The 25,943-nt window shown below is 39.7% G+C and overlaps 1 protein-coding gene across 1 annotated transcript; it reads right to left on the bottom strand.

Moving 5' to 3' along the window:
- SLC40A1 (solute carrier family 40 member 1) lies at nt 1-24,497 on the bottom strand. Its single transcript, XM_066279962.1, has 8 exons — nt 24,116-24,497; nt 23,572-23,639; nt 17,714-17,873; nt 15,013-15,128; nt 13,859-13,985; nt 5,827-6,072; nt 4,192-4,848; nt 1-1,604 (listed from the first exon to the last, which is right to left on the bottom strand). The coding sequence occupies exons 1-8, from the start codon at nt 24,156-24,158 to the stop codon at nt 1,291-1,293; spliced, it is 1,731 nt and encodes a 576-aa protein (XP_066136059.1). The 5' UTR covers nt 24,159-24,497; the 3' UTR covers nt 1-1,290.
- Nucleotides 24,498-25,943: the final 1,446 nt, after the last annotated feature.

The raw sequence follows: 25,943 nt of genomic DNA, 5'->3' as shown, positions 1-25,943 counted from the left end.
TCAAGATTTAAAAAATATTTTTATATAGAAATATCTTACAAAGATTTTACAATGTAGCAAATCATTATGTCATACCATAAAAAGAAGAAAAACATTAAACCTCAAGGATAAAGAAAGTGCTCATAGTATTGCAGTCTCCATGAAAGTGCATCAACAGTTAAGGCAAAGCACCATGTTGGTACTGGCATGTTGCAAAATAGACTCGTAAAAGTTTTTAATAATATATATGCAAAAGTTTTTTCCCTCCATTCTTTTCAGACATTTAAAAGGAATACATTGATGAACAGTTTTGCTCTACAACTAGGTAAAAATAACTCCTGGGTATACAAAACAGTAAAAGTAAAAATGCTCTACCCCAGCATGTTCATAATAAGTCAAATGATGGACAAAACCAAATCTTTCCAAGTGCAGACTTGCTTCTTACATTTAACCGGCCAGGCAGAAAGCTGACTCCCTCATATTCCAAAACAGAGATTATTAATGAGAGTGGCGGGAACTGAATTGAGATCTTTGCCCTTCTGGGCAACTTTCTGCTTCTAGTTTCTATGACCAAACTATTGGCATATTTGAAGCCATTATGCATTTACTGTGTTATAAATCTACTTTACAGCTTTTGTTTCTACCCGCAGCTTATATGACAGCCACATATGCTAATACAATATTTTGCCTTATCTAACAATAAAAATGCCAAGGTGCTCTCTAAAGTTAAACCATAACCCTGTTAGAGAATTCTAGTGAAATACTTTGTTTTTCCACATATACGTAAATCTCTTAAGATCAATGGGATCAATAAGTATCATACTAGTTATGAAACTTTAATCTTCATACTTGGAGCAGAATTTGTTTTTATAATATAAGAGAATAAAATACCAAAAAAAATTAAATTTGTCAGACTTGCACAAGAGTGAGTTTTAGGGAAAACTGTCATATCTCAATTCTAGCACAGATAATAAATATCTGTCAAAGAATAACTTACTTCACATGACTAGTCACTCTTTTATGAAAAATTTGATCTACTCATGAGAAATAGGGAAAACCAGAGTTGCCATTTTAGTCGCCATATTTAAACATTTTTCTTTTCCTGTTTTTACTTTTCCATCCTCAAACATAAGGGAAATTAACCAGTTCCTTCAGCTGACTTAGGTTTCCTAAGTAGCTTTTAGCCATCAAGATACAACTGTGGTAGAACCAAAGAGAGACACCCAGACATTTTTTGGAATTCTGAAGTACAAAATAAGCACATATGCTCTATATAATCTAGTAACAGTTATAAAGATCAGTTAAACTGTCTTACACAACAGATGTATTAGCTTGATTTTCATTTGTAACTTCTTTTTCTTCAGGACCACAGAGAAAAAGCTTGTTGCCCAGAGTTTTCTGGGCAAATCGAAAATACATGATATGGCCCATTGCTACGAAGGACACTGAAATCAATACAAGCAAGCCAAAAGCTTCAGGATTCGGAGCCAGGATGACCATGATGAAATGCAGAAGATCAAGCAGATAGTTCATGGAGTTCTGTACACCATTTATAATGCCTCTTTCAGATTCAATTACATTTTCTTGCAGCAACTGTGTCACAGTTAAATCAAAGGACCAAAGACCTATAACAAAAGATATTTTTTAGAGATATTTAATCTCTAAAAGTGATAGCCATATATTTCAGATTTATAGGTTAAAAATATGGTGACATGTGAAAAATATACATTTTAATCCTATTACTTTAAAGCAGGGGTCTCAAACTCGCGGCCCGCGGGCCGCATGCGGCCCGCTGAACAATTTTGTGCGGCCCGCAGACTAATCCACGAAGTTCAAAATATTTTGGATAAAATTAAGTAAGCCTAGGGGCCTACTTGTATTTTTCATTTCTCTAGCATCCTAGCTAGATATTAGCTTAGTTAACAGCAGTTGTGATGCGAACTACAGTTTCTGGTTGTTTTGTGACACTGAGTAAACTGCATGTACGATTGTGCTTGTTGTACTGATATTTTTTTTGTTTTCAACTGCAGTGAGAAAAGTGTTGCGTAACAGTTGCCTTTTGTAGACCTAGTGCGGCCTGCCGAATGGCTGTGATCTTGCTCTGCGGCCCACATGCTGAGTTGAGTTTGAGACCCCTGCTTTAAAGTCACCATATATATGTTTATCATAGCCTTGCAGAGAATTATTTTTCATTAATACATACTGGGTTATTAGTGCCTCTAAGTAATGATATTTACAGCCACCAGACAAAAATAAGTCTAGTCCACAAAATTTTAATCCTGTTTTTCTCTGGTTATTCATACTATGAAAGCAAAACTTTGAAATCAGAGACATAATTCTATTTTAGGTACAGTCATGTGCTGAACAATGATGTTATAGCCAACGACAAATGGTATATATAATGGTGGTCCCATAATTATACTAGAGATGAAAGATTCCATTGCCTAATGACATCATAGCCATGGGAACATGGTAGTGCAATATGTTATATGTTTGTGGTGCTGGTGTAAACACACCTACTGCACTGACAGTTGCAATAAGTATAACATACACAGTTATCCACAGTACATATTATACTTGAGAATGATAATAAGTGACTATGTTACTGGTTTATGTACTTGCTACACTATACTTTTTATCCTTCTTTTAGTGTGTACTCTTTCTACTGATGAAAATAAAAAGGTTGCTGTAAAGCAGTTTGCTGTGTTATGCTGCCAGCAGCCCTATGCATCTCATGTGACCACATCTCTTGATTGCATCATTTTCTTCTGTGCTTGACTTAACCTCAGGTTTTTTGCACAGTAACATGCCAGTAGGCTGGGAGCAATTAGCTACACTACACAGCCCAGGCTACGTTTGTCTAAGTGCACTCTATCATGTTCACACAATAAAATCACCTAAAGATACATTTCTCAGAACGCAGTCCCCTCATTCAGTGGCACATGACTGTACTAGTATTTTTCAAATTTAAAATGAATAGAACTATATGTTGTTATGGTCAAAGTGTAAGGAAACATTAAACCATTACTACATTTACTGCTTGGGTTCTAAAACCCCTACAATAAAGCTGTCTTACTTGAATATTAATGTCTTTGATAAATTAATAAACTGCTTTGTATCACAAGATAAATATGGTTTCATTTCAAGAATGAATTCAGGAGGAGATAATTCATCAGTACTCTATTAATGATTACTTAAATTTAGCTTTGTAAGAAGACTTTATATTATGTTTCATTCCAGAACTATAAAATCCATTTGTTTGGCAAAGTATATTAAATACACATCAGCTACAGAAGATCTTTGAAAGATTTTCTTTTCTAACTACCATGTTTTTTAAAAAATATCACACCAAAAAAAAATCTTTTTCTCTTTGTACCATAGAAATATTCTCTAAATATTAGTCCTTTTGATATAGTTATAGTAATATAAAGACTAAATCATTAAATAGCAATATAATTATTTTAGATAATATCTTTCTAGTGCCTGACCAGGGGTGGCTCAGTGGACAGAACATCTACCTGGGATGCTGAGGTCCTAGGTTTGAAACCCTGAGGTTGCTGGCTTGAGCACAGGCTTATCAGACTTGAGCATAGGCTCACCAGCTTGAGCACGAGGTTGCCAGCTTGAGTGCAAGATGATAGACATGACCCCACCATTGCTGGCTTGAGCCCAAAGGTCGCTGGCTTGAAGCCCAAGGTCGCTGGCTTGAGCAAGGGGTCGCTGGCTTGGCTTCAAGGCATGTATGAGAAGCATTCAATTAACAACTAAAGTGCTGCAACTACAAGTTGATGCTTCTCATCTTTCTCCCTTCCTCTCTCTCTCTCAAAAAAATAAATAAAAATTAAAAATATATATATATTTATCTGTCTATATAGATAGATATCTTATACAAAAGTAATTAATATACTTTTATAAGTATATTATTTATATTATAATATAAATAACATGTAAAGAGTAATACTTAAGATATCCACCTAGAAAAAATTTTCAATCTCTAATCAGGTTTTATAAATGCATATACATTTTTTTTAAACTATAAAATAAAAATTTCATGATAGAAAGCTGGATTATACATAAGGATGAATAATAGACTTTACTTAAATTAGCATTCAGGGAATATTTCAGATAATTCATTGTTGAATTCTCTGAACCCATATTGCCTTGACAATTTAATTCATCATTTAGTTCAATAGACAAAAGGAGATATCTTACCAATTCTAGCAGCAATGACGCCTGCAAAGAGCAGACTGACAGAAATTATGGACTCAGAGTCAGGACTCATCTCTGGGGCAACATTAGTAGAAACAGACCCGTTTGACATGCGCATTTCAGTTGTGAAGATGGTTTCAGGTATTTGTGTAGGTATATTTGTGGACAGTGGCTCTGCTTGAATGAACCTGGAACGGATATCTTTGAAAGGAGAAACAGACAGGTCCAAAGGGCTTCCAGGCATGAACACGGAGATCACACACAAGATCAAACAGGAAAGCTGTGCAAATCCGGAGATCAGACCAGTTCGAACCAGGCCACATTTTCGGCGCAGCCAAGTAAAAGCCACAGTTCCCATTATTCCTGTTATGGCTGATGCTCCCATCAAAATACTGAGAACGGACCCACTCAGCCCCTGAGTATAGGCATACCCTGTGGTGATGCAGTCAAAGCCCAGGACAGTCATATAGAGAAAAGCAAGACCCATGCCCGCCAGAAACACCTGCTGGTTGTAATAGGAGACCCATCCGTCTCGGAAGGTGCGGAAGGGCTCGGCCATCTGGGAGGCACAGTTGGGCTCTTGCTCATGTTCGAGCTCATGGACGTTAGGGTCTTTGTCACCCATTAGATGAGTTGCCTCCAGGAATTTTGGCTCAGTTTCTGTTAATAAAACACATCGTTATTTAAGGGAGACGGCATGGGGAGAAAGCCAATTATTTTACTCAGTATTTATTCTTATCCTCTTTTCCTCTCCCATGGGTACCCTTGGCTACTATAATATAATATGTATTGTCTTTTACTAATTTAAGAATTACAGCCAAGGAACAATCTCCAAGTAACAATTATGTTAAATAAACAAAATATCATTGATCTCAATTGCTCATTTGCTTTGATATTATCTTCCCGCCAAAGTAAATCTCAACAGATAAAAATGTAATAATTGTCTAGGGGGGAAAGCATCTTATTTGCTAGAGCTGTGTTAAGATTCCAGTTGTCCAAAAGCCCATCTTCCTCTTTTTGGGAAATATCCACCTTCACGTCCTCACTCTCCTACAAATCACCTACACATGGTATGTAACTCCCTTCTTCATAGACTCTTAGGAATTCTGTTCTCATTTTTTCTTCCCATCCCTATGGCTCCACTTTTGCCCAGCCACCTCTCAGTTAATTGTCCCTCTGTGTCTACTGCTGACTACATTAAAGGAAAAGGGTCAGGGGTCCCATTCCAATCCCGTAAGGTTCGCCCAGAGTCCTTCCTCAGACCCTCAAAAGCAGCGGTTCTCAGCCTGTGGGTCGCGACCCCGGCAGGGGGCGAACGACCAAAACACGGGTCGCCTAAAGCCGTCGGAAAATACATATTTATTATACAATACATTTTTAAATAAAATATGTATTTCCGATGGCTTTAGGCAACACCTGTGTTTTGGTCGTTCGACCCCCGCCAGGGTCGCGACCCACAGGTTGAGAACCGCTGCTCAAAAGCCTCGGTTTTGACTAACCTACCAAAGTGATACATTGAGCCTCATGCAGGCCTTCAGTGGTAATAAAATCTGATATAAATTCAAAACAGTTTGGTCTTCAGCAACATTTAAGGTGTGGACATCAGAACAAAAGAACTGATCATTGTGTTGAATTTACCTGTGTGTAAATTCAGCTGTTTCAACTCGGCTTCTTCTACTTTAGCAGTAGCTTTCATAGCTAAAGCAGGGGTTTTCTGGTAAACTTTCCAGAGCAGAAAGTACTCCACACACATGGACACCAAATTCCATCCAGAAATGAAACCACAGCCAATAACTGCAGAGCCAAATGTCATAATCTGGCCAACAGCCATGGGGGCCAAGATGTTGGTTAACTGGTCGATCCTTCGTACTGTGGCATTCATATCTACGGAGGTAGGTGAAAGACGCAGGGAAGTGTGAAAACCGAGAGGAGAGACTGCCCGCTTACATAATACCAATTCAGAGACCACGCATGTAGATTCCTAAAATGTAAATTTCTAAAAGCACTCTATGAGCAAACCATAACCATTTTCTAAGAAAATTATTTGCTGTTTGCATCAAGTCATATTAAATTGGCCTCCAAAGTAATAATTTCCTTGAGAAATTAGTCTAATATCAGCTTTTAAAACAAATACAATTGTGAATCTTATATTCATTTTTTTTCCAACAAACTCTTATGGAATTCCCATTATGAACTAGGCACCATATAGCACTATAAATAAAATGAAGAATATCCTTTTTCCTGTCTTCAAGGAGTTTACATTCCCATGGGGAAAAAAAGACAATAAATTGGCAGCATATGAAGACAATAAGTTGGCAGCATGTCAGATGGTCATTAAGTATTCTGGTGAAAAATAAAGCAGATGGGGGAATGGAGAGTGCTCGGGGAAAAAGGGACATTTCAGTTTTAAACATGGCAAAGTCAGGGAAGGACTCACTGAAGAAAAGATAGCATCACACCAAACCTGAAGTGGTAGGAAGCAAACGAGTGAGTCATGGGGATATCAATGAACAGAGAATTCCAAACCAAGGGAAAGCAAAAAAGTCCTGGGGCAGGAGGAGAACACCCAGGGTACTAGAGGAACAACAAAGAGGCCAGTAGGACTAGAGCAGAACGAGGAAAGGAAGGGAGAGGAAGAGATGAGGTCAGAGAGAAAGTGCAGGCTAGCCCAGTCATGTAAGGTCTTGTGACATAATATGGACATAACTTTTACACTGAATGAGTCAGGAAACCACTGGAAGCTTCTGATCAGAGAGATAGCACAGTCTGACATATTTATCAAGGTTCATTTTGGCTGCTGTGTTGAGAAAAGATTTTAGAGTGAGAATGAGGGGCGCAGTAGACAAGAATGGAGGCAAGGAGACAAACAGCAGATGGTGGTAGCATGGACCAGGATGTAACAAAGAAAATGGAGAAACAGACACTGGATAGACTTTAAAGGTAAAATCTGGAATACTTGTAAACAGATTAGATATGGTGTATGACAGAAAGAGAGGAATTAGAAATGGCTCTACATCTTTTTCCTGAGCAGTATCTGGAAGGATAGAGTTGCCACTTACTGAGGATGGGGGGAGACTTTAGAAGAATCAGGTTTGGGGCAAAAGAACAAACATTTTGGTTCTAGGGATTCTGATTCTAAAAAGTCCATTGATATTCAAGAGGCCACGTCAGGCAGACAGTTAAATATAAATACGTATATGAGTCTGGATTATAGGAAAGACGTATGCATCAGATTTGGGAGTCATCAGCTGGTTGATTTCCCCCCCCCTTTCCTTTTCTTTCTTTTTTTTTCTTTTTAAGTGAGAGGAAGAGAGATAGAGAGGCAGACTCCCACATGCGACCTGACCAGGATCCACCCAGCAACCTCCATCTGGGGCTGATACTTGTATCAGCTGAGCTACCCTCAGCACCTGAGGCCAATGCTAGGACAAACCAAGCCACTGGCTGTGAGGAGGGAAGAGAAAGAGAAGGGGGAAGAGAAGCAAATGGTCATTTCTCATGTGTGCCCTGACCAGCAATCAAACCTGGAACATCTGCACCCTGGGCCACTGCTCATCTACTGGGCCAACCAGTCAGGACCAGCTGGTTGATTTTTAATGTAAGGAGATGAGATTCGATCATCAAGGGAGTGAGAGTGGATCGAGAAGAGCTAGGTCTGAAAACTGAGTCCTGGGCACGCCGATGTTAAGAGGTCAGGGAGACGAGGAGGAAGTAGCTAAAGAAGAGAAAGACCAGGAGAATATGGTGTCCTAGAAGTTAAGAGGTAACAGTGCTTCAAAGATAAGGAAGTAATCAACTGGAAAGGGCTAATGCTAAGTCAAGAAAATGAGCACTGAGAAGCTTTAGACTGGTCACATGGAGGGTATTGGGGACTTCAGTGAGAGCAGTTCTGGTCGAGCAGAATAAACGAATGCTTGATTGAAGCTGGTTTAAGGGACTGACGCTAACTCCAGGGGACACCATTTATATTATGTTTTAAGTGAGTGGCGTGGCCTGGATTCACAACGTGAACTTTGCTCCCTTAGCATTTTAGACCAAGGCCCTGACCAAGGAAAGGAATTGGGAAGAGTGAGCACAGACATCTCTTTTTGTTAAGTTTCACTGAAAAGAACACAGCAATGGGGTGTAGGAGGGGTAAAGACAAGGATATATATATTTTTTTTTTTCATTTTTCTGAAGCTGGAAACGGGGAGAGACAGTCAGACAGACTCCCGCATGCACCCGACCGGGATCCACCCGGCACGCCCACCATGGGGCGACGCTCTGCCCACCAGGGGGCGATGCTCTGCCCATCCTGGGCATCGCTATGTTGCGACCAGAGCCACTCTAGCGCCTGAGGCAGAGGCCACAGAGCCATCCCCAGCGCCCGGGCCATCTTTGCTCCAATGGAGCCTTGGCTGTGGGAGGGGAAGAGAGAGACAGAGAGGAAAGTGTGGCGGAGGGGTGGAGAAGCAAATGGGCGCTTCTCCTGTGTGCCCTGGCCGGGAATCGAACCCTGGTCCTCCGCACGCTAGGCCGACGCTCTACCGCTGAGCCAACCGGCCAGGGCTGACAAGGATATTTAAGAAGAGAAATATCTGCTCTAACAGGAATGATACAGCAGATGAGAAGTACAGAATGTAAATCCATAGCACAAGTGGATGAGCTGTTCTTCAAGTGTAAAGTCTTAGGAGTACAAACAATTCATCAGTAGCAACAAGAGTACAGGCCACATATATGACTTCAAGCATAAGTAGAAAGAGCAATGTGATGTTGAGGGGACATAGTTCTCTTCTCATTTCTTTCATTTTCCCAGGAAAAAAACAAAGCAAGATTGTCAGTGAAAGTGAGAATGGGAGAAGTGGTATTGAATGTATGTGGACAAAGGAGAAAGTATAAAATAGTCCTTTAGGAAAGGGGGAGAAGGAAAAGAAAAGAGAATCGTTTGATCACCTGGCAGCATGAAAGGGCCAACTTGAACCCAATGGCTATGAACTTTAAGTCTGAACAGTGAGCAAGGTTGTATATTTTTCTCCAACTGTATTCTCCTGTGGAGGGGTGGATTTAACCAGGGTCTTATAAAAGGAAAGTGACAAAAGGAAAGAAGACCAAATGAGCTGACGATCATGTGGTCAGAACCACAGACCTTGGAATTTAAGCTGGGTAAGGAAAGGAGACAAGAGGGGTCATAAAGAGTGAAAAGATAGTGGAATTAATGACTTGTAGGGAACGACTAGGGCAGAGGGTTGTTGGGGCTCAGGTACCAGGAGGAGTGAACTGAAAAACTAGGAGTCGCTAGTTCGAGACATGGCTGCCGAAGATTGAGACTATGGAAGGGTAGGATTTAGTGGTGATGACAAGGTCTAGGGTAGGACTATGGAAATATATAGCTGAGTCAGAGTGGAAGACCAAGATGCATAAAGGAGAGGAGGTCAAGAAAATGACCTACTGTCTCATTCTCTATCGCACCGGGTGAAAATTAATGAGACAAGTCTTATCAATCATGCAGGGCACCCTAAGGAAAAAGCAATAACGTGACTAAATATACATTAATAGAAAATTGCCTTTATTCCTTCTCTAGTTCTTCCTGGTCCTAAATTACCTTCCAATTAGTCCTATGAACGGGTAATAGTTATATGATAACAGGAGAACTTTGACACTTTCACCTTTCACTTGAGAGGCAAAGGCAGTTTTCATTGATCTCATACATGACCATTTTCGCAGAGGCTTCACTAACTTCCATCTGCCCCCCCGTTAACAAATTTCCAACCTGTACACTAACATAGAAATGTAGAACTGATCCAAATAGCTCAATAATTTGAATCCAAATAATCAAATACTAATGAAAATGTACACTTGGATCAAAAAGCCCCAGAACGACAACAAAATTAATCTACAATAGTTGCAATAATTTGTTACTCTTTCACTATCTCAATTTTCAAGTGCTAATGAAGCTTTTTTTTTTTTTTTTTTAATTTTTTTTTTAAATTTATTTATTCATTTTTAGGAAGGAGGGAGAGGGAGAGAGAGAGAGAGAGAGAGAGAGAGGAGAGAGACAGAGAGAGAAGGAGGGAGGAGCAGGAAGCATCAACTCCCATATGTGCCTTGACCAGGCAAAGCCCAGGGTTTTGAACCGGCGACCTCGGCATTTCCAGGTCGACGCTTTACCCACTGCGCCACCACAGGTCAGGCTAATGAAGCTTCTTAATGCCACCAATGTCTATCTCTTACATTACCTGGAACTTAGGTGTAATTTACTGTCAGAAGACAACTTTTCTTTTTCTCAAGCAGAATGAATTTAATAATAACTTTTTTAAAGACCTAATCATTTTGCGGGTAACTGGCTACAGAAGAATCATTCCTCTGAATGGGCAAACATATCCTTTTTACAAATTCTACGCAAATAGACAAATGTGTGCTCATATAAAACCAATTTAGCTATTATCAGCAGCAGCTGTGGCACAGAACATTACATTAAATAACTAGTCATTACAAAGGGTCTATTACATATCATAGAATAATAACTTAAAATAGCAGAGTTGCTGAGCAAATAGCAGCCAGCAGATCTGTAGACCTCAAATTCGAAATCAATTTTTAGAGTTCAAACAAGAAATTTACCTATCATGCCTAGTCGAGCTAACCAGCAGATGTTTCTTTAGAATGCTAGACAAAAACCTCAGAAGCTATTAATAAAGAGTGATTAACAAAGGAAACAGGAAAGGAAATATGAAACAAAAGATGGAGCAAAATGTCTGGGAAAAGGAAGTGAGTTTTAAACAGGTTTGACAGTCTAAGGGTCATGAACAAGAAACTGTTTCAATAAAACACTTAATCAAGTGCCTGGACAAATTAGTTAACAGATTAATTAACAGTATTTATGTGAAAAACAATACTTTTTCTGGAGCTGGCTAAACTAGAGGGTAACAGCCATATTTTAGCCCGATACCACTGAAATTCTAAAACTGCTTAACATTCCACAGTATTTTCTCTTGTCTTTACCCACAGTAATACAGCTTCCAATTTTAAAACCTACCCTGAAATCATAAAACAGTGGGGTAAGGAAAAGGGAGCAATTAGCATCCAACTCACCTTTCTGAATCTCTATGCGTATATCTCTTCCCCTTCACCCCCGCACACGTTCACTCAATGCACACACAGCACCCACAACGCACACAGGCTCAGTCATCCCTGCCCTGCTTGGTTCCTAAGTCTTTGCCAGAAGCCTCAAAAATCATCCTGATTCATAGATTATTCCTGCCTGGAGCAGGGGCCTCTGTGTACAGAGAAGACACAACCTCAGTGGGACCTGGAATCTCCTCCACATCTACTCTTTCCTTCTATTTTTCCTTTATCCTGTTCCTTTTTTATTGCTCACAAACTCTGCCATAAAGCAGATGTCACTGCAAAGCCATCCTTAGAGCCTTGCTGACCTTCTAAAGAAGTTTTTTGTATCCTGTTTTGAAGCACAGTTTCTCATTGACACAAGCACTGGGGTTAATACTTGAGGAAAGACAACATGTAGGTCTGTCCTCCACTAGGCTGCAAACCTGCACTGCAGGAGGAGTGAGCACCACTTCACTGAAAGCTAACTCACAGTGGATAGGAGTTCAACAGGCAGCTTCCTGCCTTACTTAAACTTGAGAAAATTCAGAAGGCTAGAAAATAGACTAGTTGGCCTAGATCAGTGGTAGTCAACCTGGTCCCTACCGCCCACTAGTGGGCGTTCCAGTTTTCATAGTGGGCGGTAGCAGAGCAACCAAAGTACAAATAAAAAGATAGATTTAACTATAGTAAGTTATTTTATAAAGATTTATTCTGCCAAACAGTGAAAATCTGACATAAAGTACTGGGTAAGTAACTATTATTATATGCTTTAACTTGCTGTAACTCTGCTTTATAAATTTTATAAAGTAAAGTTACTTCCCTACTTTATAAATCACCATTACTGTGGAACCGGTGGGCGGTTAGAAAATTTTACTACTAACAGAGATACAAAAGTGGGCAGTAGGTATAAAAAGATTGACTACCCCTAGCCTAGATTATTCCACTCTGGAATAAGTCCTAATATAAAGAAAGATAGTTGAGAAATGGTCAGTCACATATTTATCGTTACTATAGGACATCACTGCATAGGCAGAAAGACCCCACAAAGTTATGTATTATTTATTTATTAAGAAAAAAATTAAATATTCTGAGTAACTTTGTCTTTATACTTGGGACTTTTATTTTTTTAATTTTTTTTTAATTTTTAAAGGTTATTCAGACTACTTCACAGAGTCAAAATTAAAAATTCAGAGAAAAGAAACAAAACCATATAAAAACCAATTTTCCCTTAAATATATTCCAACAGACATATGACCTATTTTCAAAACATATTCTTTTATGCCCTTTGAATTTTAAAACCTGGACATATACCACATATTAAACTAGTATGTTAAAAAAAGGAAAGTAAACAAAAAAACACAAAAAGGACAAAACCGTATCTTTTAGTTCAATGTGACATAAAGAATATGAAATTATTTCCTGTTAGCAAATGATCACAGGAAGAAAAATCACTTTAGCTCCAAAGAGAATTGCATGCCGTACAGAGTCACACGTACTAAATTTATCCTATGTGCACACCATCCTCTAGAACCACTGACATTCCTACCTAAGCATCACTCTGCTATCACAAAGTAATAATTCAGATGAATTCTTTTTCTTCTAGACCTTCCACAGATTTTGTTCCTTCTCTTGCCATTTCTTTTCTATCATTTTTTTTTAAAACCACATGGTTCAGTCAAAGTTGTTTGCTAACCTCAGTAACCTAATCCTGCCTTCTGTATCCTAGGATAAGCTATTTAAGTCATCGGGAATGCTTTTCTCATCTGTCAAGATGGTTGGGAAATGTGTGTGTGATCCCCATTATCTCAATAACCAGCAAAACTGTTTCAGCTGATTTGATCAGTAGATAAGTCTAGCCTTCCTTCTTTACCTTGTGTAATTATCAATCCAGCTGGCGTCTCTGTGCTGTACGGGGCAGGCAGGGAATACTGAGCGAGGTAGGTTATTCTGAGCCCACGTAATATTGATGTAATTGGACATGATGTTTTGTAAGCATTCTTCAGTCTTTCTTTGGCCTCTTGCATATGTTTTCCAGTGAATAACTACGATTATAAGCTTCTCAAAAACTGTACAGCATTCTCTCCTCTATCTCTTTAGTATTTATAATAGCAATTATATTACATCACACATGATGTTATAAGTCAGTAGATTATAACTTTAAAGTAGAAGGAATTAACTTATAGAGTCTCTCCTAGAAGTTGTTTCCATTTGGTTGGGAGAAAAACAGTATCTATAGTATGATTGGTAAGTACTAGTAATAATATCTCTAGTATGACCAATAAAAACTTCATGTGAAATTTTCACTATTAGAAGTATTACATAAACATTTAGAAACAGTTAAACAGTATTTTTAAAAAGAAAAAACTCAGGTTTGTATAGAATAAAAATGTTCACTGTCTTATAAATTAACTTCATACCATTGAGATAAATTTTTGCATTGAGAACAATAAAGTGGTTAGAAAAAGACTATGCTTTCAATTTATTGTCTTTTAAAAATACCCGGAAAAAAGGTTCATAGTCTTATTTATTGCTGATTAAAAGTGAGTTCTATTATAAACCATTTAGTTGAAAGAGAAAACCAAATTACCTGCTAATTTGCTTCTGTCTTCTCCTGCAACAACAACAATCCAGTCCCTTTGGATTGTGATTGTAGTAGCAGTACTGGCCAAATTCGCAATGTTTGCAATAGTGATGATCAAGATATAGCAGGAAGTCTAAGGAATTACAGGGAAGAGTTAAGTTAAAATGTCAGTTTTTACCACAATGGACCTATACCTCAACATGCAATGTATTTTAAAATTGTCTTTAGTGGTGTAATGATTAAACTTTGATTTTAATTTCATTTATAATCAATCATTTTACTTTCTACATAAATCCCAATGGTCAAGTTAAAAACCTAATGTAATCCATATCATCTATAGTACATATAATATAAAAATTATAATAGTCATATGCATATTTATGTGACAGTTACCATAAGCATTAACATAAGGGTAGTTTTTAATATTTCCCCCACAAATATCTCCTTTGGAAAAAACATTAAAAGGAAAGTGAGAAGACCTGTATTTAAGTGAGAGTTCTAACATTTCTTAGTTCCAACAATGGACAATCAGCTAACATCATTTTGTCTTTAGTTTTTTTATCAACAAAATGTAGGAAATAGACTAGAAGAGTTCCGCTGTCATACTGGGCTTTGTAACTCTACAATATCAATCCAAGTATACAGAACAAGATTCAATAGTGACATCAAAGCCATTACTTTCTACCATATCCCATCTCTCTCTTTTCCAAAAATTAGCATAAAATCATAGTTTATGAAGCTATCTAGTCCTGCCCCCCCAATGCCATTTTTTTACAGAAGAACACAATCATAACTGATTAGATAACATTTCTTATGTAGTGTGAACAAATTACAGGTTAATACTAATGAGCTGAAAACTAACAGAAAAATTATATAATAAACTCTTAGAAATGCTATTGAAAACAAATAGGAAAAACAGCCAATAGGACAAACTTTAAATTCAAACAATACTTAATGAATATATGTTATGAGGGAAAAAACCCAAAACAAAACAAAACAAACATTTCAGAAATATGAATGTAGACACAGAGATCAATATGAAAATGTCCCATTAGAAAAAACAAAAACAAAAACCACCTCCCTATCCTCAAAGGGTTTTCATCTTTCACCATTACCAGAAGTTCAGTTTTTTGCCATCAAGAATCTCACTGAGAACTTACAAGAACCCATCCATGGTACATGGTCAGAAGCTCGTTTTTGTGTAAGAAAACCATCATCAGGATAATTCCACACAGGATGACCGACACATTCTGTATCACCAGTGAAGTCTGGGCCACTGTACAGAGGGAGAAACAAAGTGTTGACCACACACTGGACTGAAATGTTTCAATGGGGCTGTTTTTATCCATACATCACTGTTCTATTACATGAACACACATACAAATGATCACAAGAAATTTAAAAATTCATTCCTGAAGTAAATCCTGCCTCAACGATTCCCGAGACAACCCACCAGATCATACCCCATCACTAAAACTTACAGACAGAATAAGGAAGTATCCATCACTTTTTTTTCTTTTTTTAGTTGAAGCCATCCATAATGACCATATTTTCACTTAGTTTATTATCATGAAAGTTTACTATCACAAACAGAACTATATTACATAGACAAGATCTACTTCTCAGCTCTTTGTTGGTTAAGCTAAAATAGGATCATGTAGGTGTAGGTGATGAGGAGGTTAAGGAAATGGTCATGGAATCCATAACCTCCTAACAGCAGGCTGAATCTGATCAGAGTACAGTAGATAGAAAAGCCATGTAAAGATCTGTCAAGGCTGACCAGGTGGTGGCGCAGTGGACAGAGCGTTGGACTGGGATGCGAAGGACCCAGGTTCGAGACCCCAAGGTCTCCAGCTTGAGCACGGGCTCATCTGGTTTGAGCAAAGCTCACCAGCTTGGACCCAAGTTCGCTGGCTCTAGCAAGGGGTTACTCAGTCTGCTGAAGGCCCACAGTCAAGGCACATATAAGAAAGCAATCAATGATCGCTTCTCGGCCTTTTGGCTAAGATCAAGTGTGAAGAAAGCAATCAATGAACAACTAAGGTGTTGCAACGAAAAACTGATAATTGATGCTTCTCATCTCTCTCTGTTCCTGTCTGTCTGTCCCTGTCTGTCTCTTTCTCTGACTCTCTGTCTCTGTAAAAAAAAAAAAAAAAGGATCTGTCAAGAATAAATACTGTGTTTCTTTTGGCATCCTAATACTATTTGTCACTGCTCTGACATGCTAAGCTACACCTGTCCATCACAGAGAATGCCAACTTTCTTACAGTGAGGCACCCATGTAGACAAAGTTCTGGAGTAAGGACAGGTAAGTATACAGGTAAGGGACACTTTGTAGTCTTTCCTCTGCCACTTACTAGGGCAAGATACCTAATGTCTCTTCTGCCTGTGTCTAAAAGGTGAGGATGCCAGTACATACCTGACTTCTTTACTTTACAGTCATTATGCTGCTCAAATAAAATACTTATTAAAGCACTTTGAAAAACAAAGAGTTGTATATGTAAGGTATAATTATAGCTCTTGTCTTTTAAGGACAGTAGAGCTCATGCTGGCTTGGAAGGTCATATCAAAGCCTCAAGTAAAAAAAAACCTCCTTTTTGAAATTAGTTTGAAATAAAATGTCAGTGTATTACTCATTCAGTGATGCATTCACTCACTGCACAGGATAAACTATCAACTGAATGAGGTTCTTAGCTTTCAAGACCCCACAGACCAGAGGAAGGACAGACATTAACAGATAATTATCAGACTATAAGTAGAATAGTAGAGGTATTGGCTAAGCCCAATGGGAGCACAAAGGTAGAAATGCTTAACTTAGCCTAGAGACATGAGAGCTTTTCATGGAGGGTGACATATGAGTTGATTACATAGCACCCAAGTGGGAGGTTGTTAGCCCACCACACTTTCCTCCAATTCGACATTCTTTCTAACCTATAATCTCAGTATTCAACAATCATAATGTTATAGATCTCTAAATATAATATTTTTATGTTCCCATGCATAATGTTGTAAATAACTAGGAACTTTTTCCTAGCATACAAAACTTTTTCTGTATGCATTTTGGTCTATTAATTCTCAAAACAGAAAAAATGTTTATCTTGAGCATTTTACTAATAGCATCAGTTCTAGAATTTGTTAATCCAAGGCTTCTCTATCCAGAAGCAGTCATCTTATACTGAAAGAAACAAATCGTATCTCAATCTTTCCTCAATATCTAAGACAAACATAGCTAGGCGTTATCAACTGAGCAATTCAGAAAAATTTTGCCCTGTTAGTCTGAATAATTGAATTACTCAATCACTTTCTCTTTTTCCTATATAAAACTGAAGATTTCATTACTAGTGCTCTAAAATAAATGTTGGTATTTTATCATTTCTTCTTTTCCCTCAAAAATTTATAATCCAGCTCTCTGTGATTCAGACTCCAATATTCTCTCTTGAATCAATAGTTTTCAATTCCCCTACACACACCTCTATGTGAAATACAGCAACCCAGAGGACACATCTTAAATCTGTCCCAGAAACCTCACACTTTAAAGACTCCAGAATAAGGCCAGAGTTAAGCAAACTTTCAATGTTTAACATGGTTCTCAGAAAAGTTCTACGGTGTTAATCATTAACATCTGGAATTTATGAATAGCCAAAGATACCTAAAAAAAAAACCCCAAAAAACACAAACTCAATATACTGTGATCCTAACCTTGTGCAGGAGCCCTAGAGCCCTCCCTGCAGAGGCGCTGCCTCCTATCTCCCCATCACTCAAGTGCGGCAGGCAGGCCTGCAAGGGGTTAGCCACCGTGGTTTCTCTCTAGCACAGGCACTGGCTCCAGGAACACAAAGGCGGAGCTGTAACAACACTCACCTTTAAGTCTGGCATTCTTATCCACCCAGTCGCCAATGATGGCTCCTAGGACCAGAACAGACCCTGCCACCACCAGCCCATAGACTGCTGTTAAGAGGAGGCTGTTTCCATAGAGCTCCACCAGAAACACAGACACTGCGAAGTGCCACATCCGATCTCCCTTGAATAAGAGAAGAGAAAATGGTTTGCTGAAATAGTTTTCATTTTGAGTAAATTATACTCGGTAGGTTTCTTTCTTATCAAAAGGGCACTTTCTGGCTATCATGAGACTTTCAAGGTTGACTCCTCTACAATCGAATACTGGTCAGGTCTCAAAACCGTTCATCCTGGCAAGATGGAAAATATTCTTGCCCAAGAACAAAGTAAACCTGAAATAGCATGATATTCATGAAATACGCGTAGTCTTTTTCATTTCAGAAAAAAAAAAGTTCCAGAACGAAAAAGCTGTTTTAGACAAAACCTACTCCTTTGTGTGGCAGGTTTCTACCTGAGAGCCTAAAATTTACCTGAAGTAGTTTGCTACTGAATTAGAATGAAACTACAGTATAGTTCACAGACATTAGTAAGCCTTTAATGTAAAAAAAAAAAAAGGCCAGTTTCTAATTTGTAAAATAAGAATGTACTCTGTTATCTCTACATCTTCCTTTACCTCTAATATTATAAATTCCATGCTTTATTTCACAAATAAATAAATTTCAAAGTCATAAAATAGCAGGGCAATCAGAAAGATGAAGTTAATACAGGCAAATTCTGGCATCACATGAAGATATCAGAAATCAATGCATAAGTAGTCATTTTTACATTTTAATACAGATGGGTTTTGAAAGGGGAAAAATACTTATTTCTTTATTCCAAAATATATAGGGAATTTAGGAATTGACTACTGCAAAATGTGAAATGGCAAACTTTTACACGAGTCAGGTAAGTTAATGCCAAAGAAATCTATAATGGACCTTATTATGAGATATTAGGCTCCTTACCAGACGAATTGGTTAACATAAAACAGGACAATGTTCGCTCATAACCTATCCCTGGAAATCAGTACAGGAAACTCCTTATGGATTTGACCCTACATGGAAGTACTGACACTCCTAGTTCTTTCCAAAGTCTGTTAACACCTTTCTGTTAAATTTAATGTTATCATAAGCAAAGTATTTTCCTGGTATGTCAAATGAGTTTAAAATTTTAATAAAGCCAAGACCACAATCTTATGCATTTAGAACTTAAATTGATGCACATGCACTGTAGCAATGGTTCACGATGAATTTCATGCATACCTGTATTTTTCAAGTTAGGGGGCTGGTTTTACCATCCAAGAATCACTTGGCAATGTCTGGCACTGCTTTGGTTTGTCACAACTGGGGTGGGGGGAGCGGACTGTGTTGCTATTGGTATCTACAATGTTCAGGACAGTCCCTCACAACAATGAGTTACTCAGCCCAAGATGGTTAACAGTGCCAAGGTAGAGAAACTTTGGTACAGAGGATTATGTACATAATTTAGAACCACAATTCAAAATTAACATAAGACTAGGGATTTAGAGGACGCCGGACATAGTAAGTAAACATTACACTAGAAGCACCATGTTTAAAAAACTGATTCTCACCTAATGGTCTGAAATGTGAACTCAAGACCTTTCGGTACTCTCAACCCTCAGTACAGTGCATGGCCCTCAGTAGATGCCTAACAAATAACTGTAGAATCAATAAAGGAATGGATATGCAGCAGATGGATCCTAGTTGTGAATGAGTAAATATAGACTACGTGGCGAAAATCTAGACTCATTCATCAACTATACTGTTTTATACATTAGATATGTTCTGCAAACATTCAAGAAATTTGAGATGAATCTGTACCATGATGAATATTTCAGAGAGAGCTATTTTTTAAAGTTGATTTGATAATAAAAAATGTTTCCACTTGAATAAGAATTGAGTTTCAAATACAATTGTACTAAGTTTGAAAATGTATGATATACATACAATTTGTTTGAAACCAATAAAAAAGACAAGTTGATATATTAAGATAAAAATGTCAACAAGGATAACAAATTAAACTTCTTAAAACATCTTTCAGCCTGACCAGGCAGTGGCACAGTGGATAGAATGTCAGACTGGGATGTAGAGGACCCAGGTTCAAGACCCCGAGGTCGCCAGACTGAGCACGGGCTCATCTGGTTTGAGCAAAAAACAAAAAGCTCACCAGCTTGGACCCAGGGTTGCTGCCTCGAGCAAGGAATTTCTCTGTCTGCTGTAGCCTCATGGTCAAGGCACATATGAGAGAGTAATCAATGAACAGCTGAGGTCTCCCACGAAAAACTAATAATTAATGCTTCTCATCTTTCTCCATTCCTGTCTGTCTGTCCCTATTTATCCCTCTCTCTGACTCTCTCTCTGTCTCTGTAAAAAAAAAAAAAAAAAAAAGATTGTTCACATGACAAGCAAATTTCAATTTGATTAGAATAAAAAGAGATGGGGAGATAGGAGGTACTTGATTTGAATCTCCATTCCTCTGAGTAGCTCCCAAGGAAAAAACTAAAACACATAAATGCCCCAAATGACAGGTTGCTTCCATGAATGAATTTCCTGTTTCCTAAACCAAAAAGTAAGAAATACTATTCTACCATTACTGCTTCTTTCTTGTTTTGTTTTTATACTCCTTTTTTCCAAAATAATTTGTTTTAAATTCCTCTAGAGCAGGCATCCCCAAACTGCGGCCCCCGAGGCCATTTATCCGGCTCCCCCCACCGCACTTCTGGAAGGAGCACCTCTTTCATTGGTGGTCAGTGAGAGGAGCACTGTATGTGGCAGCCCTCCAACGGTCTGAGGGACGGTGAACTGGCCCCCTGTGTAAAAAGTTTGGGGACCCCTGTTCTAGAGCATCAAAACAAGTGCTAGTAAATGGACATTTTTCTCTCTTGCTTATCCTTGGATGGCATGCCCTTCCTTGATGTTCTAGTTAACCCAATTTCCAAAGTCTTTCAGCTTTAAGAAGCAAGAGATTCCATGCTCAGAAAGCCCCCAAACTGGGTAAACTCTAAATTAATGACCTAGCGTAACTGCAAGCCTACCCATTCTTTCCTTAGGTCCACTTCCTGCCCTCCCATAAGCTCTCACCATACTTTGATGATTTGCTTACATGTCCATCAACACCCATGAGAATAAGAACTGAAGACCAACTGAATATCTGTGAATTAATACTTACAATCATTAAGCTACTTAATACTTACTGAGCGGCCACATGAAGGCACTAGAAATTCAACATTGCACAAAAATCAAGGTCCAAGCTTTCATGCAGCTTGCCTCCCAGTGGGCAAAGACCAAAAATAAATCTGGAATAGGTCAAGTAATGTAAATGCTATGAGAAAAAATAAAGTAGGATGGGGTTGGAAGGTGGCATTTTGCATGAAGTAGTGACAGAGATCTCTGTGAGCAGGGATCTAAAGGAAGTAAGGGCTGGATCTATGCAGACATCTGGGATATAGCAGAGATAGTTCATAGGATAGTGACATAAGATATAAACAACTGGCCAACCCTTTCATTGCCTTATACTATTAGTTATATTTTTGTTACAGATATGATATATATATGTTATATACATATATTTTAAAGCCTATACTGCACTATATTAAAAGCTCCTTGACAGAACCCACTATTACAATACTTTGTATCCACTAGCACAGGGATCCCCAAACTTTTTACACTGGGGGCCAGTTCACTGTCCCTCAGACAGTTGGAGGGCCGGACTATAAAAAAAACTATGAACAAATCCCTATGCACACTGCACATATCTTATTTTAAAGTAAAAAAACAAAACGGGGACAAATACAATATTTAAAATAAAGAACAAGTAAATTTAAATCAACAAACTGACCAGTATTTCAATGGGAACTATCCTCCTCTCACTGACCACCATGAAAGAGGTGCCCCTTCCAGAAGTGTGGCGGGGGCTGGATAAATGGCCTCAGGGGGCCGCATGCGGCCCGCGGGCCGTAGTTTGGGGACCCCTGCACTAGCAGATAGAAATGTCAGAAATAAAAAGCATTCAACTCTACAAAAGCCTAACATCATAGACCCTACTCTAATGCCTCTGTATTCACTGTATAGGAAACCATAGTTTGGCAGAGTTGGCATAGGAATAGATAGACGTGCATACATATTTTGTTGTAACAAAATCAGGCAGAGTGTCAAATAGGACACAAAACTAGAAAGGTAGAATTATTTAGTTAGAGAACACTCCTCTTTTTCATTCTTTTGCATTAAAAAGAAGTAAAAATTCTCTAAACCTTATATGGTTGTAGTTGCTGTGGTTTTTTGCTTGTTTGTTTAATAACAACTTTCCTATAAGAACCCCTTTTGCTCAACTTACTTGTAAGACTGGGGTAAGGGTCTGTCACTTTACCGCAGGACTTTTCATGAACAACAACAAAATAATTCTTCCAGGAATAACCACAGTTTCATTCTTCTGGCAAATCTGACCTTCCAACCTATTAACAATAGGTCGTATAAACCCTAAATTTATCAGTATTGAGAAGTGAGCCACATTGTTGCCCTAACATATAGGTTCAGTCCTCAAGATAAGAATCTCAGATCCTATCTCCATCGCTTGCTATGGGTTTTTTATTTTTTATTTTTAATACTTAATACTTACTGAGTTAATTTGGAAAAACAAACTACCGATTTAGACTGAGAATAGTTTATATTTCTACTTAGAATCATCAGTTTCATTTGTTAGAAATGAAACAAACTCATACAAATTCTACTTTGTTTACATGAATTTGCAGACATCCCCGTCTAAGCCTCTGAAAAGATAGGAGCCTGCTCTTTCTAAAAAGGCCCTCTGTGAATTGCTATTTCTTAAGGAGCTGATAACCTAACTTAATAATTTCCCAATGGCATGGGGAACAGATTTCCACATAAAATAGTGCACATTCATATCTTAAGGGAGATCCAACAGAAGTTCCCAATTTAAAAAGAGAGCAACATTCACAAAATTTATTTTCAAAATTCTTTATTACTTACGATTCTTTTAAATTAAATATCATATATGAGGCATGAATAGGATATGTTTTAAATAATAATTGTTTAATTTACATAATCTAATTATCATTAACTAAATACACATCCAACATCCTTTGGGGGTTATTCTTTTTTGTGGGTGGAGAGGGGATTGATGAAAGAATTCAGGCCCACAGAAACACTGCAGATCTTCCAAGACCACTTAGGAAGTCAGAGGAAGAATTATGGATCAGCTGGTGATTTTCATTGGATGATGGTTTCAAGATAGCCTGAGATGCCCCATGCATATTTACTTACATAAAACATTTCTAAAGGCAGAATTTTCATCACTCAAATATTTGTTTTAGGGGCCAATATTAATTAAACTAATCTCAGAATGCTATTTTTAGCTTAAGTCTGTCACTCCACTATTCTACTGTATTTTCATAGTGCAGTGTGCTGGAACTGATGATTTAACAAAAGAAGAAAATAAAGATCTTACAATGTGAAAGAATAGCAGGTAGTATATGAGACACCCATCCATTCTCAGCAGCAGATACTACCATTTACTAAGCCTATTAATGCAAAATACAATTTTAAAAAACGCAAATACTCCTGTACTGGTTAATGCTGTCTTTGGATAATCGTCAATGTACATAAAGTGTTACAGCCTGATAATTAAATAGCATTTATTAACACCTATGGGAAAATACCCTTGATGAAAAAAAATTCTTTTTTGTTAAAGCGTCTTTGGGATAATTTATTTCTTTAACTGCATGACAAAAATGGAAGATGGCTTAAAATAACTGTGAAAGGAAACAAGCAAGTATGTTGTAAGACTTACTGTATACGCTCACTTACCCAAGTAGATAAAGAATGTCCAAGGTAGAGAAGAAATTTGGCCGAGGTCAGGTAGTTTGTTAAGGATCCTAGAGACACAGGGGTGGAAGATTAAAAGCATATTTTGCCACTGGAGTGAGACTAGGTTGGAACGTGTAGAAATTTAACACGACTGTTAAACACGACTATTAAAAACTATTATGTGCGGCAAACCGTGTACATTTTATCCAGTCAACACTCGCTTAAATTTAGCATGTCCTGTTGGCCAACAACTACTGCCTAACTTCACATACGGTGAAGAAACCTCTGTGGCAACATTCTTTTAACTCCCATTTTCTAAACAAGGCAATCCAAACTCACAGCCTACTCCGTCCTTGCTTACGTGTAAGCACCCTCTTCCCACACCTTGAAATTCATTTCTTCCGGAACCCCCATCAAATATCAGTCACACGAGCTACGAAGCACTCTGGTTACCAGCTCAGTCACATTTCTCCTAAACCTGCGTGAAGCCGCCGGGCTCCTGCACGCACCCTGCGTTGCCACCACCTGCATTCGGTGCACTCACCGCAGCATCCTCCCTGGCGGTTCTGCTCTTTTGCCCTGGTCATGACACCGGACGCCCCCCGCTTGTCCCTCTGCTACTGCTGTCGCCGCTCTGGCCGAGGTGCTGGTCCACAGGAGTGCACGGAACTGAAGAGAGCACCGCTAAAAACACATCAGGCGTGAGCATAAAGACCCCAACAATTACTATGGCAAACAACAAAAGGAAAAGGGTCCCGGGGTCTTCTGTAGTTCTTCTTTCCAAACTTAGCTAACACTGTAGCTGAAGTTGGAAAGGCAAAGCCTTATGGAGGCGGGTGGGAGGCTCAACAGGCCGTGCAAGCCGAGCGGAGCCGAGCCGAGCCGAGCCGCTGTCCCTGCGCCACCGCCGCCGCCGCGGCCGCCGCGGGCCCAGCCCAGCACTTATACCCGCGGGGGCGGAGCTCCCTCCCTCCGCGCCCGGGGCCGCCCCGCCCTCGCGGGCCTCCCGCGGCGCGAGGCCGGGCGCCCGGCGACCCCGGAGCGGGGCTGCTCCACGCCCTGCTCCCGGGACCTGGGCTGCCCGCGGTGCCGGCGGCCCCCTGGCTACACACAGCGTGCGGGCCCGCGGGGACCGACACCGGCTCACGGCGCTCGCCGCGTCTTCCTGCGCTCCGGACGCCGCGAGAGGGGCTCGGGAAGGCGGGGGAGCGCGGAGGGGCAGCCCGTGCAGCAGCCGGCGGGCGGCGGGCGCAGGTCGGGCGCAGAGCCCCGCCGGGCACTGGAGGGAAACGCTTCGCACCCGCCACCTGGCCGTTCGGGAGAGAGGGCCTCCGGACGCCCATTGTGCACAGCCTCAGCCTGGGCTTGGGCGGGGGTGGGGGGTGTCTTTTTCTTTTTTAAACGACAATCATTTTTAATATAGGTATCTAAATACAATCCGTGTCACACAGGCCGCTTTCCTGGCCTTCCGATTCCGGCACGCCTGCGGAGAAGGTATTTTCTTCCCAGGGCTGCATAGCAGGGCTTCCCTCAAAGAAACAGAATCAAAGAGCAGGAAGGGGCGCAAAGATCAGAGTCCAGCCTTTTTCAGAGGAGTAAATGTTGGCTTGGGAAAGTCAAGTCCAGCAGTGAGTTAGAGAGCCCACCCCACCCCAGAACTCGGCTCTCCAAACGCTTCCAGAGGATGCAGCAAGGAGGAAGCAGCCCAAGCCTTCCCCCTTCACCATCCTTCCTTCTCCCTCTCCACCCCCTCGCCCCCGCCCCCACCTGCGCGTCCCTTCCCCACCCCTCCTCTAAATGCCCCAGTATCTGACGGGCAGTCACCAGGAATACCGGTTATCCCAGTTGTTTTCCTGGGTCTGTCCCCGTCCAGATAAAGCCATTCAGTGGCCTCCTGAAGAGGCAGTTGAATGTTTGCAAAGAACCCTAAACTTAAACCTTCCGTGACTTTTTTATCCTCCACCCAAACCCCCCCGCTGTGTCACAACCCTTGGGTCTTACCAGCCCCTATTGCTAGGCTCTATTACTTTACCTTTCTCAAAGTCGCCAAAACCCGGGGAGTGGATCCTGCACATTGAAACTGCAACCAGGTTCCACCCTGTGAGCACAGGCCAGACTGCCACCCAGTAGTAAGGGAGACAGGCATAGAATATATGCCCTGTATCTGAACTCTCAATCAGGAGCCCACAGGTCGACGGGCGGGGTGCAGCTGGATTCGGTTGGGATGTGGTCTGGAGGACAGAGATAGGGGATTCACAGTTTAGCTACTGTTGTTAACTGCTTATTCCTTTTCAAACCCTCTTTCCCTCTGTTTCCCACAGCACTTTCAAGTTCTTTCTGTTCTCCCTAGAGAGATTTTGGTGTGTCTTCTG

Source organism: Saccopteryx bilineata, chromosome 5 (assembly GCF_036850765.1).
Source record: "Saccopteryx bilineata isolate mSacBil1 chromosome 5, mSacBil1_pri_phased_curated, whole genome shotgun sequence".
Taxonomy (NCBI): domain Eukaryota; kingdom Metazoa; phylum Chordata; class Mammalia; order Chiroptera; family Emballonuridae; genus Saccopteryx; species Saccopteryx bilineata.
This window is presented reverse-complemented; position numbering and strand designations above follow the sequence as displayed.

What these genes read in the sequence shown, in the direction of transcription:
- SLC40A1 (XM_066279962.1), bottom strand. Translation starts at nt 24,158, where the DNA reads ATGACCAGGGCAAAAGAGCAGAACCGCCAGGGAGGATGCTGCG. An exon ending in GACATTCTTTATCTACTTGG is followed by an intron (nt 17,874 to 23,571) that starts GTAAGTGAGCGT and finishes CTCTTATTCAAG; the next exon opens with GGAGATCGGATGTGGCACTT. An exon ending in CGTCATTGCTGCTAGAATTG is followed by an intron (nt 1,605 to 4,191) that starts GTAAGATATCTC and finishes CTTTTGTTATAG; the next exon opens with GTCTTTGGTCCTTTGATTTA.